The sequence below is a fragment of the Cyprinodon tularosa genome, unplaced genomic scaffold (assembly GCF_016077235.1).
Source record: "Cyprinodon tularosa strain WSP-4 unplaced genomic scaffold, ASM1607723v1 ctg90, whole genome shotgun sequence".
NCBI lineage: Eukaryota > Metazoa > Chordata > Actinopteri > Cyprinodontiformes > Cyprinodontidae > Cyprinodon > Cyprinodon tularosa.
Window position 1 is genome coordinate 581,172 of NW_024039674.1, and position 21,244 is coordinate 602,415.

At 36.6% G+C, this 21,244-nt stretch overlaps 2 protein-coding genes and 1 long non-coding RNA gene across 3 annotated transcripts; all 3 read right to left on the bottom strand.

The window, feature by feature from the left end:
* Window positions 1–2,528: 2,528 nt before the first annotated feature.
* pde6gb (phosphodiesterase 6G, cGMP-specific, rod, gamma, paralog b) lies at window positions 2,529–5,445 on the bottom strand. The gene is made up of 4 exons (XM_038274232.1): window positions 5,323–5,445; window positions 4,023–4,235; window positions 3,894–3,934; window positions 2,529–3,809 (listed from the first exon to the last, which is right to left on the bottom strand). Exons 2-4 carry the CDS (start codon window positions 4,166–4,168, stop codon window positions 3,733–3,735), a joined length of 264 nt encoding a protein of 87 aa, XP_038130160.1. The 5' UTR covers window positions 4,169–4,235; window positions 5,323–5,445; the 3' UTR covers window positions 2,529–3,732.
* Window positions 5,446–11,160: 5,715 nt separating this feature from the next.
* On the bottom strand, window positions 11,161–13,396 carry oxld1 (oxidoreductase-like domain containing 1). The gene is made up of 2 exons (XM_038274169.1): window positions 13,189–13,396; window positions 11,161–11,969 (listed from the first exon to the last, which is right to left on the bottom strand). Exons 1-2 carry the CDS (start codon window positions 13,237–13,239, stop codon window positions 11,586–11,588), a joined length of 435 nt encoding a protein of 144 aa, XP_038130097.1. The 5' UTR covers window positions 13,240–13,396; the 3' UTR covers window positions 11,161–11,585.
* Window positions 13,397–20,828: 7,432 nt separating this feature from the next.
* LOC119775948 lies at window positions 20,829–21,244 on the bottom strand. The gene is made up of 3 exons (XR_005279717.1): window positions 21,149–21,244; window positions 20,928–21,074; window positions 20,829–20,857 (listed from the first exon to the last, which is right to left on the bottom strand). It is a non-coding gene; the product is annotated as an uncharacterized LOC119775948 (long non-coding RNA).

Consider the following 21,244-nt stretch of genomic DNA (forward strand, 5'->3'; position numbering starts at 1 on the left):
GATGATTTTCTAATGGAAATAAACGCCCCCAAAACCCTAAAGCATTTAGGATTATTTGTAAATGACATGCATGTTAACATTAGAAATCTAATTCTGCTTTAGTTTTCTTTAAGCTTTTGAAATGGCTGATAATGGTAGTATTTGTATTTTATTTTGAATTCTTGGGTTAATCCCCTGGAATATTACAGAACTCGGTGACCTTAAAAAACTGCTTGCAGATGGGACGTTTAAAAGCTTTCCCAAATGCTTTTTCTACTTTTGTTTAGTATTAAGCCCCCCTGACTACCCAGGGAATTATTAGTCTGACAGCTTAAAATCAGCTTATAAAATATTAAGTCATTCAAGCCTGATCTAAAGACAGTTAAACACCATAAATTAGAAGTAAGAAAATCTTTGCTAGACCAATGAAATTAATTATGTATTTATCGACTCTTTTATCGACTTTTTCAAAATAGATGCTACTTGTTGAATGTTTGACATATAAATGAGCAGTTTGATAAGAACATTCAAACCAGGTGGAACATATATATATATTTAAGAGTGTAGAAAACAGAGAATTAAATATAAACAACAGAAACACAGAAAGTATTTTAGCTGCTGGACAATGTAGAACTGTGCAGTCTTATTATCAGACAACAGGTGGCAGTGATGAGCAATATTTACTGAGGTGTTCTTGTTGGAATGGTTAGTTTCATTTGATTGCCAATGCCAACATCAAGACTTTATATAATAACCTTATATAAATAGTAATTTTAATCAAACCATAAAGATATTTTTCAAGTTAAGTTCATAGTCTACATTTCAAATTATCTTCAACTCCTTTCTCTGTCTGCCTTTTTTCTGAAAAAGTGCAAAAAAAATGGAATGTGATTATAATGTTGCAGTGGAAATAAACCTAAATATTCAATTTATTAAAATATTTCAAAGCATTTAACATTCTTCCTAAGATGAAGGTGCCTAAGATGCCAGATGCCTGGCAAAAAAGTCACAACTCTGCCTCCTGCCACAGGGAAAGACCGTTATATTCTGCCATAATCCTACGTATTATTTAAGTGAGCTTTCTTTTCTTTTTTTGTATTTATATGATTCAGGAACAGAGACAAGAGGTGTCAAATACAGATTCCTTATAATAAGGTTATCGTTTTATGCTGCTTAGCCTATTAAAAACTATTTCATCTGATTAATAAAGAGGCATCCCTGGGGAATGAAACAGAAAATAAAATAAAGAAATCCAAAAGTGGAGGAACTTAAAATACGTTTAGAAAGTTTTTTAAAGTTTTACTTTTTCTCATAGCTGGATGTGTAAAATATTTACTTAGAAGAGGGTTTATTTTTCCTGTTTTTGTGCATATTTTAATTTACTTTCAAATATGTTTTACTTTTCTTTAAATCTGTTTTTTTTTCTTTTTCACAGCAAAGTCCTGAAAAAAAAGGCATATTTAACCCCACCTCCAGCTACAGCTGCCACCAGGGCAATTTCTTTGTTTCAGAACAAATTAATTCATAAGCATGTGTCAAAAAATCAGAATTACGAATCTGGATTCTATTTAAATTCTTCAATAGATTTTGTTCGATGGTTCACTAAAGGCTGTCGTTTTTTGCCTCTGCACCATTTCTGCCAGACTTTTTCCTTTCACTCAACTTTCTATACCTCAATATCTGTAAGCCACAATCCTCTTAATTACAAGGAAATATTTCAATATTCATAAGCTTAGATATCAGCCTAGATATCAGCTTTACTTAATGAAATAAGATACAAGGGAGGAACTGATGTGTAGGGGGCCGTGCAACTACCTCAGTTTAATCACAGAAAGGAAATACAGAACAATTCTACATGGTAACTGACCCAGCTTTCCAGCAGTAACAGGGGGTTGTGTTTCTACAGGAGCCTGGTAGCATTAAACAGAAACTGTGTGTGAGCTGATTTGTGCTTGAATGTGAGGTGATCTGTTTACACCAAGTGATTTATCTGTGCGCTCTGGATAATTTCTAAGCAAAGGAAGTTAGTTTAGAGTAAGGACTGATATTTTGGAAGTAGCCATGGAGAAAATATGTCACGTGAACATATGTTAACTTTGTAATGTCCTAGTTTAGTATTAGTTTCTTAGATTGTTTTGAACACAGTACATTTTTCAATGTTAAAGTTACATTTAACATCAATCCGAGTGGATCTGCTCCCACTATGAATTATTGTTAAATTAACTCTCTAAATATTGTATATCTTACTCCAGTTGTTGTAATATCTCTAAAAGAGTCAATGCACTTCGACACTGCATATTTAACTCTGTGAAATTTACTGTGAATGAAGATTAAGATATACATTTGCAGGGATCCTGACTGAAACGAATTTTCCTTAATTTATGGGAACTTTAAAGTATTTTCTCATTTCGATGCATTTATTACTTTATCTCTTTATCTCACTTTTTTAATAAAAAACACATTAAAGCTTTAGAAAATTAATATGTTAGCCCTAACTACCTTTCCCTTTTGCTTTCTTGTTTTCCCAAGTAGCAAGAAAACTGATTCCGTTTTATTTTACAGTTTTTTTTTTCTTTATTTTTGTTCCATCGTCCTGTAGAGAGGACAAAGCTCCATTACACAACTTACTAGAGTTTTGCTGTTGTCAGCCTTCATCCCATTGATCCCTTTGCCTTCTCTCACTTCCACTTTGTGCCCCCCCCCCCCGAAAAAAAACTCTTCCATCTATAATCCCCTTCTCCTCTGCAGTGGAATAATCACAGATCTCAGTGGAGGTGAGGACGACAAAGAGGATTTGGAGATGAATCACAGATAAAGTGATGGGCAGCAGGTGAAGGGGAACAAAGTTAACAAAAGCAACACGCCCTACTCTAGGTAAAAAAACAATAAACAAAGGAGATCTACAATAATGAGCTGAGAAACAACAAATACAAACTCACAAGTAACCACAGTGTTATGTGAGAGTTGGGGAAATACACATGCATTGACAATAGAATAAATATAGATCAGCATTATACAAAGGCTGCATTCAAATTCAAAGGGTGCTATGGAATTTTGAGCAAACACAAGGGTGGGGGTACAATGGTCTGGGACGGCTCTAAGATGTGATAATATGTCCGTTTTTGACAGGTTGTTTGGTTGTTTGCTTATATCGCATTAATTTGAAGCAATCCGAACTGTACAGCACAGGATCCCATTATTGTTTTCACGCTCAGCAATTGTCTGCTCTCTACAGAATTCAGGTTCAGGATTTAATAGATTCGGCATCTTTGGAAGAAGGTTCTTCGATGGCGAACAAGATGCCGAGGCACATGAAACAGGAGCCCACCTGCTTCACGGGTCTGTCACTTAAACTCACTGAGAGGCCGGCGTGCTTGAGTAGATTCTTGTTCTGGTCCAGGTTGAGGAAAGAAAAGAACAGAAAGAGGAGAAAGCGAAAGAGTAGAGAGCAGGTGTGGGTTTTTTTTGTTTTGTTTTTTTTTTTGCTGGTGGGAGAATAACGGAGCAGATCTACGGAGAGAAGTGTTAAGAATCAAATGTCCTAAACAAGCAGATGTTGTTTAAGAGCTGGAGGCAGAAGGAGAGTCCAGAGTCAGAAAAGAGATTTTTTTTCTTCACTTTTTTCTCTTTTTCCGTTTTTTATGTATGTTGCAGTTCATTATTTTGGTTGTTTCTTTAGAGCAGGTCCATTTGGAGATTTTGGATGGAGCCTGAGGCAGATGGTAGAAAGTACATGGCCCGTAAAGGGAAGGCTCAGATGATGCCGTACTGAGCCAGCTCGTGCAGCTCCAGGTGATTGAAGGCCTCCCAGGGGCAGATGACGGTGATATCTGTGGGTGGGTTGGAAACATAAAGCCATTTAGACACATTTTTAATAAATGAAATCAAGATTTTAAACTTTACTGTGAACTCACCCGTGCCCAAGCCCTCCATGCCGGGGATATCATCTCCAAAGCTGAAAGAGAGAAAACACAGTTTAGACACTGATATCTTTATTTTTTTCAATATCTAAAGAAAAAAATTGAGCTTTAGTTGAAGCATACCCCTGAATTCCTTTCTTTGGAGGCTTGCTCTTGAACTGACGGGTCTGCCTCTGCTTGAACTTGGGTGGACCTTTGCGTGGAGTGGCAGGGCCTCCGGTTACACGGGTAGCTGACTTGATTTCAGCTTTAGGTGGCTCAAGATTCATTTTGAGCAGTTAGGAAGGTTGTATGTAGGTAAGTGGTTGGATTTCGTAAAGTTAGGTCGTTAAAAATCTGCAAAAAAAAAAAGAAAAACTAATTCTTTAACAATTAGGAAGAATTGTCACTAACACTTCTGTCTGCCTCACAATCTTAACTAATTTGATGCTAGATTTAATGTCACCTCTGTCTGACATTATCAGCTTTAATCCGCTTACAGATCTGACGTTTCCCAGGGGTCTGCACTGCAGCCTGTCCATCAAAGATGACCCAATTTCTTATAATCCCTGGCTCAAGATTAGAAGTTCTAGCCTTCTCCATTTCAAGCTGGCGCTATTCATGTAATCTTGTTAAAACAAGGACAACTGGGGGGAAATTGCAGAGCTGTGCATTAAGGGTCTAAAGAACAATCAGAGTATCCCGGGTTACGATAACCGACCTTCTGCGTGTTTATACTCCTAATTTTGTTTGGGTTGGACTGCAATAATAAGCTACAGAATCCAATGCATTAGAAAATTAGAAACTTTACTAGTTCATTTGTCTATGAAATCCAAAAAATAATAACTTAATATTTTATGGTAAATATCTTAAAATCTTCAGCTGAAATTTAAAAGACACATGCATTTTCTGTTTTTGGACATTTAGTGTAAACCTGGGAGCAGTGATTTTTTTTTCTTCACAAAAATAAAATTTCAAAGTAATCATATGCCAAGCAGCTAAATTAAGAAATCAAGTGTAAACAAATGATATTTGCTCCACTAGTTTGCAAAAAAACGGTAATACAGTTATTACATTTTAAAGTATATTCTAAAGAAGTGTTTTTAAAACTGTAATCAATATTTAATGAAACATCATTATAAAATCTAATGATTCAGTTTGATAAAAATTTCCAATACTCCTCCAGTTCACAAAAAATACCATCTAAAGACACTTTGAAATGAATGAAAATTCAGTTAATATCAAACCTTAAGCAAGCGTAATTAAACTAGTTCGATAATATTCAAAAATACAGTTTCAAGTTAAACTCTCAGCTTAAGCTTAAATCCACCTGGTTTATTTATTAATTTGAAGTCTTATTTCATATAGAAATAAATGTGGCTTTCATTTATCTACAAAACATCCCCAGTTTTTTAGCAACCAGCGTGATTTCTAATGTACTCACCAGCTGATTTGCTGCAACTCAGCCAGACGAGATGATGTAAGTGCAGCACTTCTCAGTCTAGCAGACGAGTGGACTTCTATGCTAGGCTTGCTGTGAGGGCCAGCGTGGACCTCAGGGCCTCTTATACCATCAGTTCTGCAGGAGATTAGGAAGGCGCCGCCTCCATATTTGTGACAACAGATAGATTCACTTGGTCACAATGAAGTTTTCAGGGTTTAGATATATTTTTATTGGAGTTAAGTTTTGATTGTTATTTTTATTTTCACAGATTGCTCGAATTTAAATCTGTAACAATATTCATAGGGCTTCTACTGCTTTTTACTTGAAATATTATTTGACCCGTTTGATTATAATCTGCCTAAATCTGCTAATCTTTGGAAAAATCTATTCTAAAGATAGAGTCTTTATTTAAACTGGTATTTCTATAATACATTTATGAATTTTAAGCTTATAAATGCAGGTCCTACTTTTTTGGTGTATTCCTTAATTATTATTATTATTTTTTTTTTATTATGTGCAATTTTACTCCAAATCCAGAAATCATTTCCCCAAAGGTCTAGAAATTTCGTGTCAACACCAGGAGGCTTATTAAACCACTGGTTGATGAGGGTGAGTATGCAGAACAAAATGTCTCAAACCAGATTATGCTTCTGCAGATTATCCATGCAGCAGGAAGGTTCCTGAAGCAGCCAGACTCTTTCCTGGCTCCTTGTCATGCAATTCTCAGCCATCTGTTGACTGTGCTGGTAAAATGTAACAGTCCCCAAATTGAATTTGTGGATTGTTGCATTTCATTGCAATTTTAAAGCCAGTAATTCTTTATAATATTGTTCTTCCATTCTTCCACTTGCCAGTTTTTGCACTAATATATATTAAGGAATTCAGTTGGAAAAAGAAGTCAAATGTTGGGGATAGATAAGACATTGACACCTATTTTTCATAAAGAAAAACATAATTTATTGCTGCTGCTTTCAAACGTTATTAAGGTTGTGCCCATATAGGATTGTGGAGCCAATCTACTGTAGTAGTTTCTTCACCCTGACCTAGAAATTAATAAAACTACCACTCATATAAAACATTTCTACCATAAAATTAATTAGAGGAATAAGTTATTGGTAAACATTAGAACTTTACTTCATATTTTTGTAAACATGCTGTTTTATAGTATGAATCCTTTAAATGATGAGAAATCTTATAGTCGACATCTTGTGCTGCACTGTATTCCCCAGCAGTGCTATAAACTCAATACAATTGCAGAGCTGTACTCAAAGCTGCCATATTGTTCAGGCACCACAAATATTTTAAGTTCACTCAACTGGTTACCCAGTTATTGATTATTTTGACAAGATTAACTCTTAGTATATGAGTAGAACTGACCCCCAAACTCATTCCTTTCAAGAGTGGATTGAATTTACGTCTGACGTAATAATGACGTGCCAGTTCATTGGATAGGTTCATATCAACATGGCAATTAACCTAACAAACCAATATAAAAAAAATACAAAAAATTGGATATCCCAAATGAATGGTGGATGAACTACAGGTGCTGGTCATAAAATTAGAATATCATGAAAAAGTAGATTGATTTCAGTAATTCCATTTAAAAAGTGAAACTTGTATATTATATTCATACATTACATACAAACTCATATATTTCAGATGTTTATTTTGTTTAATTTTGATGATTACAAATGACAACAAATGAAAATCTCAAATTCATCATATCAGAAAATTAGAATATTGTGAAAAGGTTCAAAATTGATGGCCCCTGGTGCCACACTCTAATCAGCTAATTAACTCAAACCACCTGCAAAAGCCTTTAAATGGTCTTTCAGTCTAGTTCTATAGGCTACACAATCATGGGGACGACTGCTGACTTGACAGTTGTCCAAAAGACGACCATCGACACCTTGCACAAGGAGGGCAAGACACAAAAGGTCATCGCTAAAGAGGCTGGCTGTTCACAGAGCTCAGTGTCCAAGCACATTAATAGAGAGGCGAAGGGAAGGAAAAGATGTGGTCGAAAAAAGTGTACAAGCAAGAGAGATAACCGCACCCTGGAGAGGATTGTGAAACAAAACCCATTCAAAAATGTGGGGGAGATTCACAAAGAGTGGACTGCAGCTGGAGTGAGTGCTTCAAGAACCACCACACACAGACGTATGAAAGACATGGGTTTCTGCTGTCGCATTCCTTGTGTCAAGCCACTCTTGAACCACAGACAGCGTCAGAAGCGTCTTGCCTGGGCTAAAGAGAAACAGGACTGGACTGCTGGTGAGTGGTCCAAAGTCATGTTCTCTGATGAAAGTAAATTTTGCATTTCCTTTGGAAATCAAGGTCCCAGAGTCTGGAGGAAAAGAAGAGAGGCACTTCATCCACGTTGCTTGAAGTCCAGTGTAAAGTTTCCACAGTCAGTGATGGTTTGGGGTGCCATGTCATCTGCTGGTGTTGGTCCATTGTGTTTTCTGAGGTCCAGGGTCAACGCAGCCACATACCAGGAAGTTTTAGAGCACTTCATGCTTCCTGCAGCTGACCAACTTTTTGGAGATGCAGATTTCATTTTCCAACAGGACTTGGCACCTGCACACAGTGCCAAAGCTACCAGTACCTGGTTGAAGGACCATGGTATCCCTGTTCTTAATTGGCCAGCAAACTCTCCTGACCTTAACCCCATAGAAAATCTATGGGGTATTGTGAAGAAGAAGATGCAATACACCAGACCCAACAATTCAGAAGAGCTAAAAGCCACTATTAGAGCAACCTGGGCTATCATAACACCTGAGCAGTGCCACAGACTGATCGACTCCATGCCACGCCGCATTGCTGCAGTAATACAGGCCAAAGGAGGCCCAACTAAATACTGAGTGCTGTACATGCTCATACTTTTCATGTTCATACTTTTCAGTTGGCCAACATTTCTATAAATCCTTTGTTTTTATTGGTCTTCAGTAATATTCTAATTTTCTGATATGATGAATTTGAGATTTTCATTTGTTGTCATTTGTAATCATCAAAATTAAACAAAATAAACATCTGAAATATATGAGTTTGTATGTAATGTATGAATATAATATACAAGTTTCACTTTTTAAATGGAATTACTGAAATCAATCTACTTTTTCATGATATTCTAATTTTATGACCAGCACCTGTATATGGAACCCTGAATGATTAATAATTAAATAAATAAATAATTATGAAATAAATACAATTTTGATAACTAACAAACAAATATATAATATGGTCATGAAATAAAAACAAGGTAATGTTATTATGAAATATATATTTTAATTCTTTAATATATTTGTGTGTTATTTATCAAAATGGTATTTATTTCATAAAGTTTTTAATTTATTTTATTATGAATCATTCGGGGTTCCGTAGAACTAGTCTATGATCGATTGTGGTGAATGTAATCTGTTACAATTTGACATCGTACGACAAGAAGTGGCCCTAACACTCTTCCGTATATTTAAGTTTTTAAAACAGCAAAGGATTGTAATTAATTAATAATTGGGCCTGACAATATTTACACTGTTTTTCAGCAGGTTTTTGCTCTGCAGGACATGGAGCACAAACAAATATCATTACATTGATTTACACTAAACAGCAATAATACATAAATGGTAGGAAAAGAAGCATCATTAAGAGATGTCAACATCTCAGTGGTTGGAATAGTAGCCATCCAAAAGCAAGCGGGCATAGGACTTCTTGGGATGTATTTGTGTGCATAGTCCTTATATGCTATGGAATATCAGTCCATGCTGTAGTGGGCATGAAACAGCAGTTTTTGAATGATGATGGCACGAGTACCTTCAAGAGTTCCTTCCACATACCTTCCACACACATTGATCAATCATCTCCTAAACTCGGATTTGACACCAGAGCAAGAAGTGCTGCAGAGGTTTTGGTATGATCAACATAAATTCTATGGTACTTGTGAACAAAACAACTCTGCTCAGAGTCTAACTCTAACCCTCATTTGCACATAAGCTTATGGCTAATATGACCAGAACGGGGCCTGGGGTTTCCTAATCGAGATATCCTTCCCATGTCTGTTCCTTGCAATCCTGTCATTCTCTCCAGACCAGATCCTGTTAAACAGGTCTAAAAACAAAATTAAACTCTGATAGTCTAGGCCACAATGGGATTAAACTCAACTTTCACTGAGAGTGCAGAAAGTCGATGGTATCTAAATAAGTTAGCAAAGTTAGTAACATACATTAATATAAGACCATTGAGTCCTGAGTCAGGCTTATGTTACCTGCTACTGGCCACAATTTAATAATGTCAAGTTTTTTTCTCATTTTTAATTAAACGTTGCTGTTGCTTCTGTTGAATTCTTGGACAATCTAAGTTATAGAGTTCAGCTCTTCATATATTTGTTCTTAAGGGTTAAATTTTAACTCAGCTGAGATTAAAAGAGAGCACCCACCCCACCCCCACAACAAATCAACTTTTTACCTAAGGGAAAAAAAAACACACCAGTAAAACTTAAAAGTATATGGAAGCAATGTTACGTATTTGAATGGAAGTGTGATAATGCAGATTTAGATCTGCTAATTAACACCCGATGCCATGACGCAAGGTGATGCTGAAGCTTTGGCACCAGTCATAATCTGTCCCGACTTTATCTTACACCGTCAGAGTCATCGGGTTCAGACTTCTGTGTATTATCAGTAAAATCCAACCCATAAACCACATCAGTGCTGCAGGGTGGAGCTGCAGCACTGAGGCCTGTATATAAAACACTGTACAACTGGATTGTATCATCAGGCTGAGTCAGAGCTGAAAATAAGAGTCACTCTCACCTTGATGAACTTGACCTGTTGGACTTCAGCCTTTTTGCTGCATTTTCCCAACTACAGACTGACAGACCTCAATAAAAAGATAAGTCTGCAGCTGTGTGAATTATCAATTTAAATGTTTTAATAAATCAGGAAATATCACTTCATGTACGACTCACTCTAGTGGTGATTGACAAACCTTTCTCCTGTATCGATTTCTTTTTAGGTAAAAGAGAAACTGTTTAAAATACGGTTAACCAAAAATGAAGACAGGACTACGGTGGCCCTGACAGGACATAATTTTCTGATGAATGTTGGATACTACAGTCAAACCCTTGGTCGATCTCTTATTTGTTTGTATTAAAGGAAACTTAAAATACATTTTAAATCTTTTGAATTTTTGCTGTTTTCTCCAGAACGATTAGAATCAAACTGCTTCCACATTGATTAGGTTTCAGCTCTGGGGTCATTAGTTTGATTAAGCTAATATCTATGATGTGTTTTCCATCCATGTTTGATGTTCCGGGAGGGTGGAAATTATTGGCATCATTTTGATAAAGGATGAAGACTGATTTTCACATTAAATCCTCACTAAATTAGAAATCCTGGAGGACGATCGGCCGAATTATTATTTGGGAAAATAGAAGAAACTTGAACTGCAGCCCAACGCCACAGCAGTGTCCACCAATACTTTATAAATGGATGTGGACTGTTGCCGTTTTATCCTTCAGCAGAATTCCTCTATAGGTCAGAAGCAAAAATAATTTTCTCGCTAATTATCCAAATTTGCTACTTTTTTTTAATGTTTGAATAATATTGATTTTTGTTTTGTCTTACCATTAGTTTTGTTTTGCTATTCAAACTATTTTCCTCTGTACTTAAAAATCACCAACACTGATCAAATTAAATCCTGGAAATCAAAGTAATAAATAGAATAAACTTTATTTTAAAATGGTCTTTGAGAAACCTTATACATAAATTACAATAAAACAAAACATCACACATACAATAAATCAACTTGTGGTTTAAAGCAGCAGGACCCAAAACTGACTGGAGTGTAAAGATCAGATATCTTTCCACAGTGATAATTTTACACAATTTAATAGATGCTACATTTAATTTCACGTAAAAGTAACAAGTCAAAGTTTGGTTCCGGATTTTTCATCAGGAACCAAAATTCAAATCTACATTGTTTCAAATCAGCGACCTCTGGATTTTATTTTTCAGGAAGCAGATTTTATTTTTCTACTCTCATTTTCTTGTCAAACTCTGTGGCTGCTGAAAAGACACCAGAAATAAATATTCAGCTTACAAGAAGTCTTTAAAATGTGTCCCAAAAAACTATTCTGACCACATGAGGTAGGTGGGAGCCAATAACTTATTAGTTCACAGTAAAGTTTTTTCTCTATACATAAAGAAGAAGTGGGCATAACAGAAGTTATCATACAGTGTAGAAAGTCCTTCATCAGTAAATCATTATGTCTTTTTTAGCAGTCTGATTTCCATTTTAAGATATGTTTTAAGGTTCTCATCAAGAACGTTCTCCTCTATGGCAGCGAGTGCTCTGTCTCCTCCGTCATGATAATACGCCAGGAGTTGCTCGGCATGTTCGATCCAAACGCAGTTATGGCAGCCGCTCATGCAACAATGGGTGGGAGCAGGTGGGGGTCCCTGTTTGGGGGACCAGGAAGAGGAGGAGCTGCGGTTTTTCTCTAAGATAGGGCTCTCAGTTTCAGGAGGGGTGGACTGAGATCCGGTTGACAGAGAGCGGATGATCCCACTGTGAAGACGTCTCCATGAATGTTGAGGACAGAGACTGAAGTGATGAGCTCTCATGTGAAGCAAAGAGAGGAGGAAGAGCTAAAAAACACAACATTGTTTTTGTCACTGGTCAGTTTTTTTTAAACCAAGAAAAAAGAAAGATCACAAAGAAATGCATTTTTTAATCAGCTCGTTTATAATGCCCTGTTTCTTGACTTGAAGAAAATGGAAACATTTAAACCAATTTTACATGTTATAATGAAAAGGAATTAACTAACATTCAAAATGATGTCTAATTATTTAAACTGAACTAAAAATCAGTTTTAAAAGTTTGGTAAAACTGAAGTTTTATTTAAACTGAAGTGAGTGGACTAACACCCAACCTAACGTCAAAGTTTATATAGAGAAGTTAAGTTTAAAAATGCACAATAACCTTAGCGCTGATATAAAAAAACAACACTTTTTTAAAACAGTTTGTGCTTGGACAGATTATATCTAATATAGGTCTAAATGTTAATGAACAAATACTGACAACTCATTTTCTATGTATTTTGGCCGATCATCTAAAACCTCTTTTAAGCAATTAGTGCATAAATTACAACATTAACTATTAGATTATTAATAAGACCACACACACACACATATATATATATATATATATATATATATATATATATATATATATATATATATATATATATATATATATATATATATATATATATATATATTTGCAAATCAATTCATCTGTAGATTATTTTTTCAATTAATCTAATAATGTTTGAATTGCCAAAGGTTCCTTTAAGAAAACTTTTTGCAAAATTAAACTAGATTAAATTAAAACTTTGCTCTTGATAGAGCATATTGGCAGACGAAAAAGATTTTTATTTTAAAAGCAAAATGTTTAAATTTTTTCTACAATTTTGGTATAATTACGGCTATAAGTGGATGGCTAAAGGCATGTTTTAGTTTATATTCCAGTTAACGATTAATTGATTACTAAATTAGTTAACACATTTTACTTAATCACAATTAATCTGATTGTTTCAGCCCTTTTACACACACACACACACACACACACATATATATATATATATATATATATATATATATATATATATATATATATATATATATATATATATATATATATATATATATATATATATTCTTTGTAGACTGCTAAGTTTTTTTCTGATAGCTAATAACGACATAAAGGTCACATCCGGCTGATGATGTGCGGTAAATAATAGGAGATATTTATTTGAAACATCAGTGACACAACATAAACGTAGCGGCTGTTAGCTTAGCATCCAACCTTGTGTAAAGAGACCGACGACCTCCCGGTTTTTAAACGGGAGCAGAACATCTTTCCGGTTGGAGCGGGTCACTCCGTTACGTTTCCTTTTGTCCTCATTTCCTTTAAACTGCCGCCTTTATCAATGAATCTTGCTGTTCGGGTGAAACACAAAAGATTCAAGACCTTTGAAACTCATTGGTGTCTATTCTGCTTTGAACTTTCACCTCTGTTAGGTTCTTGTAAACAAAAACTATGATTGGTCAGTGTCAAATAATGTAGCCAATCAAATAGGAGCTCTACATACTTTGAACCAATGGGAAAGCGAATAAATCGGAAGAGGCTGGACATTAAGGACGGCACTTCTGATATTCTGCCACTAGATGGTATCGTTTCTACGCCTTAATTCATGTAAATGTCAACTGCTTATCTCAATGATAGTCAAATTCTTAGTTTTGGTCAGGAATCAGAACAGTGGCTTTATATTCATTTACTTTCATATATTGGAGCTGTGTTTCTAATGTTTATCAGAAAAGTGTGATCATATGCTGAAGCAAATCTGTTTTTTTTCCGGTTTCATTAAAAGATCTTTGAAAAACAAACCTTATTGTGTGGGCGCAGTTCTCCTGAAATGCTTATTTCCATGTTAAACATCTGATTCTTGTCTTTAATAAAACAAATGCAACAACACAAAAGAGGATTTGCCATTTAAAGTGCAAAAAAATCTCTTCTGTTGTTTCTTCTGACTTGATTCTAAGTGATGGCAAAAACAGAACTTTATAAAGACAGAAAAAAAAGATTCTGTTGTGGGAATTCTTTATGGATTTCACATGGAAGCAGAAAGAAAATCTACTGAAATTAGTAACATTCTAAAACCATAAATTTAAGATATATTTCGATTGCCTAAAGAGTCAAAGTTGCTCTGTTCTGCTTTCTTGCTAATTCAAATTTTTTTAGGTGTCAACATATACTTTTTTTAAATTAATGTTTGATAAATAAGATGATACTGTAACAGCATCAATTGTTTGTAACAACTAAAATCTACACATTTTGGAGATGAGTTGCTTTTTTATTTACTTTTGCTCTTTCACTATGTGAAACAGTTGAAAACAGACCCTTTTCTCACTGACTGATAGTATGTCTAAGGTTAGGTGAGACATAGCATGAAACCAGTTATAGCCAGTTATAGATACTGGCTATAACTGGCCATTCTATATTTAAAAGCCAACCACAGTTTGGAAATGTACTCCAGGACACAGATCTGAGTTATTAGAGACAGGTCCTGATGTGGTGTTGTAAAGAATAAAGTGCTTGATCATAATGACTCTTGTTAAGTTTGTGTCAAACAAGGAAAAAGTTTGACAGCATCATCCTGACTGCAAAGGTTGGGGCTGACAGAATATCTTAGTGGAGGAGGACTTGGTTTATTTTAATTATTCGATAATATATTTAGAAAAGAGCATAATGTCAAAGTATTGAGTAAGAAATTTGAAAGAGAAGTGTTTCAGCAGTTAGATACCCTCCTAACAATGACATCAGAGAAACAATCACATGTGGTGTTCCCCAAGGCTACATTTTACAGCCCTTCCTATTCAATATCTGTCTCAGATGGAAACCTTTTCAAATATACAGTGGTAACGGGAAAAAACAATCCCCCCTGTAAAACGTCAATTAGGAAAATAAGAAAATATGATTCTCATTAATATAGCTTAGAAATAAAAAAGAGCAGAAAAAATCCTAAAAGGTGTTAAAGAAAGAAAGATAGTCTTATTTAAAGTTGGACTGGGATGAAAAGAAATATAATGAGACAGAAAGCTGCAGGCCACATGATTGTTCCGGCTCTGTTACAGGAAAAAAAAAAAGCTTAACCCAGTTTAAAGTTATGTAAGGAAAGCAGAAACCTGAGGCCTTTATCATTCACTTATGTTCGGATGAAATGTATCTGAAAGAGCAAACCGGTTTGGTGAGCAAGGAGCTTCCTCTGAGCTTCCTCTGATGTGGTTATTTTCTCCATGAATGATGCCAACCCTGTCAAGTGTTTGAGTCAGTCAGTGAAACATGTCGAGGAGGGTGAGTGTTTGTGTTGAGAGCCGACTTCCCCACAGACCACAGAATTTGTGTCCATGGCGATGAGCTGTGTTATCTCCCCTGTGATTTCCTCCAGAGGAGAGGCACGCAGAAGGCCTTCATTTCTTAGAGCTGAACATCAATGAGGAGAAACAATCAAATTTCAAAGGCTAGCTGCGCAAACACAAGCTTAAACAAATGCAGTTAATACATTGGGCTTTTGAAACAGTCTCTCCAATATTCGGAATAAAAGCAAGCAGCTGAAGGTTCATATTTCACATATGAAACCAACAATAGACTTCACTCTATTTATAAAGACACCATTAAAGATACAGAATAGGCAGACATTTGATCCTAATGCAGATTTATTGATTGATGGAAACTCAAACATACCTCACAGATGACACAGCATACACAGAAAACACACTTTTTGCATTCTATAGATTTTAATTTTATTTTTTAAAATACACTAATTTTATTCTACATTAATTTAAGGTTTTTCAGTGGTGGGTCTAGACAAAATTTACCTGGGGGTCCAGGTAGCGGCCAACATTTTTTTCACAAGATGCATAGAACAAAAGAATAATAAATACAAAAAGAAGAAAGAAAAAACTCGGGCAACAGAAATGACCAACTTTCCACAATAATTAACAGTAATATTTTACAGTAAGTTGTTGTGATTGAGTTCCCCTTTAATATCCCAATGAATCCCTGTAAAAAATACAGTCTCATTGAACTTCACAGCATTTAATTCTTATTGTACAGTAAACAAAAAAAAAAAAAAAACCTGTTATGTCACAACTAGCTCTGTGATATCAAAGCATTTAATAATATTATTTCAGTGAAATACTATAGATAAACGCACAATAAACACTATTTGAACAAAAGGCGCAGTTTCCCTGAAGGTAGGCAGCCTGCATAACTGTTATCAGCACTGCACTAATTACTAATGTTATTTTAATGTGATAATATTTACATTAATTTTAAATGAACATTTATCTGATGTCACAGTTTGTATTTTGTTAGCAAGTACCCAACATTGTTGACTCTTTTCTTACAAAATTTGCTAATAGTATAGTTAGCAATAGGCTATAGTGAGTGTTATGCTGTATATTCAAGTAAAGTTACTGAGCTTGATTCTCCTCCCATGTGTCTTTCACTACCTAAACACTGGATTTCCCCGTCTCAGCTGAAGCAAATACTTTTAATAGGGCTTGGGCATCATAACTTGGTTAAAAATGGCTACGAAAAGGTATATTGAATATTTATTATAGAAGTCCCAACAGGTTTGGATTATAAGTCTATTGGGGTTTTATATAGGAAAAGGCAACATTGAACACATTGATAAATGCTGCCTGCAATACATCAGTCTATCTAAATCTTAAACTATCTATTTTCGTACAACGCTGTAACGTTTGGACATGTTGTAATGTTTGAGTTGAGAGGAGTGCCTGACCCCTTTAGACATCCCTTCATTACTCACTCTCCAGTGATCTCTTATCTTGCCATGTAGGCCTCATTCCAGATACTGTTACCTCTTACTAGTATTCTGACATAGCTGATTGAATAGTTGTATGACAAGATGATTAATGATTGTTGAAGTGCCGGTTTCTGCACAGTTCCTCTGCATTTTAAGATGTTTTTGTTACTAGAAAGTTAAATTTATTGAAGTTCTTAACATTCAATGTATGCAGATTTTTTTTTTTTCATAAATATGCCATTGGACTAAAACTGACTTTACCTCAGAGTTGTTTATTGGTGGTGGATGGGGGTAAATATCCAATGAGAATAAAGTCCCAAGCTAATGTATTCCTTTGTGCGCCAGCACGCTGGCACAGTTTGTAGCATTGTTGCTTGACAGCAAGAAGGGTCTTTCCTCATAGAGTTTACAGGTTCCACTGTGCATGCTTTGGTTCTCTTTGCTTGCTCCAGCTTCCTCCAACAGTACAAAAAAACCTGACTGTCAGGATAATTGGGGGTCTCTAAATTTTCATTGTTTGTGTGTTTGTGTGTCTCTGTGTTGCCCTGCGATGGACTGGCGACCAGTCCAGGGTGTCCCCCACCTTTTGCCCATACAGTGCTAAATATAAGCACCAGCCACAACGGATGAAGTGGGAGAAAATTTGTATTACTGTCACTATTTACATTGTAAATTACTGTCAACTTGTACATTACTTTCAAAATGCACACTGTAAAAGTACAGAGCCTTATTGCAATGAAAGCAAAATGCTGTAATTTCCCATTAATGTATTGTAATATCACAATAACTAGTTTGCTATTGAAGTTGTAACATTACAGCTTTTACAACAATGAATTGTAATATCACAGATAAGAAATTACTCTAAATACAGTATGTTTCACAGTATAGAGCTCTCATCCTTACTGTGAAAGTCATGCAAAACTTAGCCAATCATAGTAAAATCACGGTGAAACTTTTTGCATTGAATATTCAATATATTAAGTTAGCCATAAAGCGAAGGTTGCGGAACCCCATCTAACAAATTAAAACTGTTATCCTATCCTAAAATGTTTGAAACTCAAAACTGACTGTAACTTTTAAAGGGGAATTATTAAATTGGTCCAATGGACCAACCAGTTTTCATCTCTTCTGACAATATATATCATTACACTGTAAAACAACTATTCTGATACTCGTAAAATAATCTGCTAATGGAATTAATATTTTTACTCTTACAATACGATAATATGATTTTATGCACTTGAAATAATTAATTAAAATTTTTTAATATCATTTGGTGGGGCAAAAGTGGTTTCCCTTACAATCGAAGGCTTATCGGTTCAAGTCCTTTAATTGTGTTTACCACTTTTACCACTGGTGCCTGAGTTCTGTCAGTGAGCCCCAGGGCAGCTGTGGCTACAATGTAGCTTGCCACCATCAGTGTGTGCGTGAATAGGTAAGTAACTGAGTGTGTAAAGCGCTTTGGTCAACTCTCCTGACTTGAAAAAGCGCTATAGGAGTACAGAACATTTGCCATTTTGCACATAAATTACTTAATTCCATCAGAAAGTTGTCTGAGGAAAAATATACAAACTTACAAAATACAAAAACAGGCCTAATTATATTAAATGTTTGCAGTGTATGTGTTCAGAAAAGAGGCCATCACAGGGGACAGGACCAGTTCTACAGGGACACTTGTTTGCCCCTAGAACCACCCACAAAAAAAAAAAATAATGCAACCATTTTGTGTCATAGTGAGAGAAAAACGTCTCTGAATCAGGGCAACCACAGAGACAGCTAGATCAGTTTAAAGCTACAGTGTGTAATTTTCAGCGACATCTAACGTCCAGACTGCAGACTGCAGCAAAATGAACGTCTCCCCCCCACCGCTTCTCCCCCCCAACAGTACGGCAAGCGTTAGGGGACAAAATGTCTTCCACGACGTCAGAATCACCTACCTTCTCAAGTGATGAGGTTTGTTTACATAGATAATTTTACAGATAGTATTTCATTAGTCTGTGTAGGGTATAGATTTCATGTAGACTTTAGATAATAAATATACCCGTTATTTTTTCTACATCGTTGTGACGTTTTGGTGAGCTGCTTTGCATGGTGATATAAACAGACGAAGGAATTGTAGTCATTAGTTTAACAGCAAGATTGTGTTCGCTGGAAGAATATATATTCCCCGTTTACAGAGTCCAAGTCTTGTTTGTGGCACGGGGGTTACAAGGCGAGGAAGAGGGCGAGGGCAGAGAGGCCGGGGTGGGCGTGCAGCTAGGGCCAGGCGAGGGAGGGGAGCCAGCGGGGTGAGAGCAGAGGAAGAAAGGCTTGAAGATCTCCAAAGGAGCCGGAGAGAAGTAACCGAGGTATATATCCAGAAAATTATTTTACAGAAAATTACTGAATCATTACCTGTGAAACGTCAGGGACGTTGCTGAATAAGTATACTGGAGAGTAACAGCATCATCACGCAGCATGTTATTGTTTTAGACAGGTCTGAGCATCCTGTACTCCAAAAACTGCAGTGATATTAGACAATTGTGTGTGTAGGATTAATTACCTGTCCAAGAGAAAACTGGCAACTTGAGCGTCACTTTGAAAACCTTTTTCCTCCATCAGTGACTTCCATCGTGTAAATGCCGTGCCAATGTTGATCCGTGTTTTTTGCCGTTTCTTGTCACGCTTGCGTTTATTCTCGTCGTGTTTCCGCTTCTTAGATGACGGGGGTTCGGTGCCCGCCGCTTTTCGTTGTGATACAGAGTAGGCATGATCCTCCATTCGTCTGATGTTTGGCCACACAGTGCCAAACAGTTTGCAAAGTCACTCGCGCCTGCCGCCTTGTTCACCTTTCTTGTTACTAGGGTTGGGAATTGAAAAGATTTTCACGATTCCGATTCCCTTTTCGATTCTATGAAACGATTCGATTCTTTTTTCGATTCCAATTTGGGGGAAAAAGGAGAACAAACAGTTTGATTATCAGAATCAACTTTGTTTACTTAACTATTGCACAATCTTACAAACTCAACAAGATCAAGATGTCCACAGGAAATGTGAAACTGGAGTAACATCTGTGTTTAAATGAAAAATAAATATACAAGAACAAACTTAATAACCAACAATGTCTAATAACAAATGATGGGATAATAACCTATTTTAAATAACAAAAAATACTAATTATAAAACAGTAGTAGGGAAAATTAATAGTTCTTTGCAGAAAGATGAGCATATCTGCTTTTTCTGGAAGGATACAGGATCTTTCAGGGCTTATGGTGTCTCCAGCCGTGGAGAACACCCTCTCAGATGGGGTGGAGGAAGCCTGCACACAGAGGTAGTTTTCAGCCAGTCAGATAGCAAGGGCAGCACATCTTGCTTGTTCCACCACCACAGTGTGGCGCTATCCCTGCAGGGGATGGAGGGCAAGCTTTTATAGAGCTGGATTTCCTGATCTACCCTCTGGGCTAAGGAAAGACGGGGCTTTGATTCACAAAGTGACCGCAGCTCGTTGCCTTCCTCCTCGAATAGTTCTTCCAACTTGCGTAACTTGCGTAACTTACGTAAAAAACGTGACGTAAGTCGTGCTCCCCAGAGCCGGCGCTCTAGGCTCTGGTGCTGCGGGAATCGAAAAAAGAATCGTTCAGTGAGCTGCCAAACGATGCCATGGAATCGGAAAATACGGAACCGGTTCTTAACAGGAACCGGTTTTCGATTCCCATCCCTACTTGTTACTGAGGCGCAGTATACCTGCTTCTTCTTCTTCTTTGGTTTCAGGCAGACTAAACGCTTCTCAGGCATAATACTGCCATCTACTGTTCAGTACCGTCTCAGTTAATCTCTCTCAACTTGCCGTAGTTATTTTCGAGCGTAATGGGCGATCTCGCAATCGCTAGTTTGTTGCCTCTGCGCTTGCCGTAGCGCAAAGATGTCAGCCTCCATGGCTGCGAGACCCGCTCCTATGTAATTATAAATAACGAATTCTAAGGCAACGCAAATATTATGGTTAAATGGCTGAGCTCATAGGTGATGATAAATAACATAGTTATGTATAATATATTAAATTTCTGACTTTATATCCCTGTAATTATTACACACTGTAGCTTTAAGGAAAAGTTTATTGAAACAAGGAACAGAAAATGGAGTCTTGCAGGATCTTCCTGGTACAGCCTAGGGAAAAGATGGGTGATGGTGAACAACTGATCTGAGGTGGAGGGAAGGTGGAGGATGCTGAACTCACAGGGCTTGAGGTTGTCTTGAGCTAGGAAGGATGTGTCCAGGGTCAGGGAGCAAATGACTCTGCACTCCTCAGGTGATGGTTTGTAGGAGGGTGGACAGGCAGGTGGGCTCCTGGAGGAGGGCTGCGGCAAACTGGCTTGGTTGGTGGCTAGGAGGGAAAAACAGAGACACAAGATTAGATCAGGTTTGAACACGAATCTAGAAAACTGGTCGGTCATATACCACGCTGGTAGCGAGAAAGAACTGACGCCCTCCTCCTGGTCCTAGCTCCTTAAGTAGGCTCCAAAATTAACCGAGATGAGCTGCACCTGCCCATCA

Excerpts from the sequence above, each read along its gene's own strand:
- oxld1 (XM_038274169.1), bottom strand. The coding sequence starts at position 13,239 with ATGTTCTGCTCCCGTTTAAAAACCGGGAGGTCGTCGGTCTCTTTACAC. Across the intron at positions 11,970-13,188 it reads CGTCGGTCTCTTTACACAAG|CTCTTCCTCCTCTCTTTGCT; the intron begins GTTGGATGCTAA and ends TGTGTTTTTTAG.
- pde6gb (XM_038274232.1), bottom strand. The coding sequence starts at position 4,168 with ATGAATCTTGAGCCACCTAAAGCTGAAATCAAGTCAGCTACCCGTGTA. Across the intron at positions 3,935-4,022 it reads CCAAAGAAAGGAATTCAGGG|CTTTGGAGATGATATCCCCG; the intron begins GTATGCTTCAAC and ends TCTCTCTTTCAG. Across the intron at positions 3,810-3,893 it reads CATGGAGGGCTTGGGCACGG|ATATCACCGTCATCTGCCCC; the intron begins GTGAGTTCACAG and ends ACCCACCCACAG.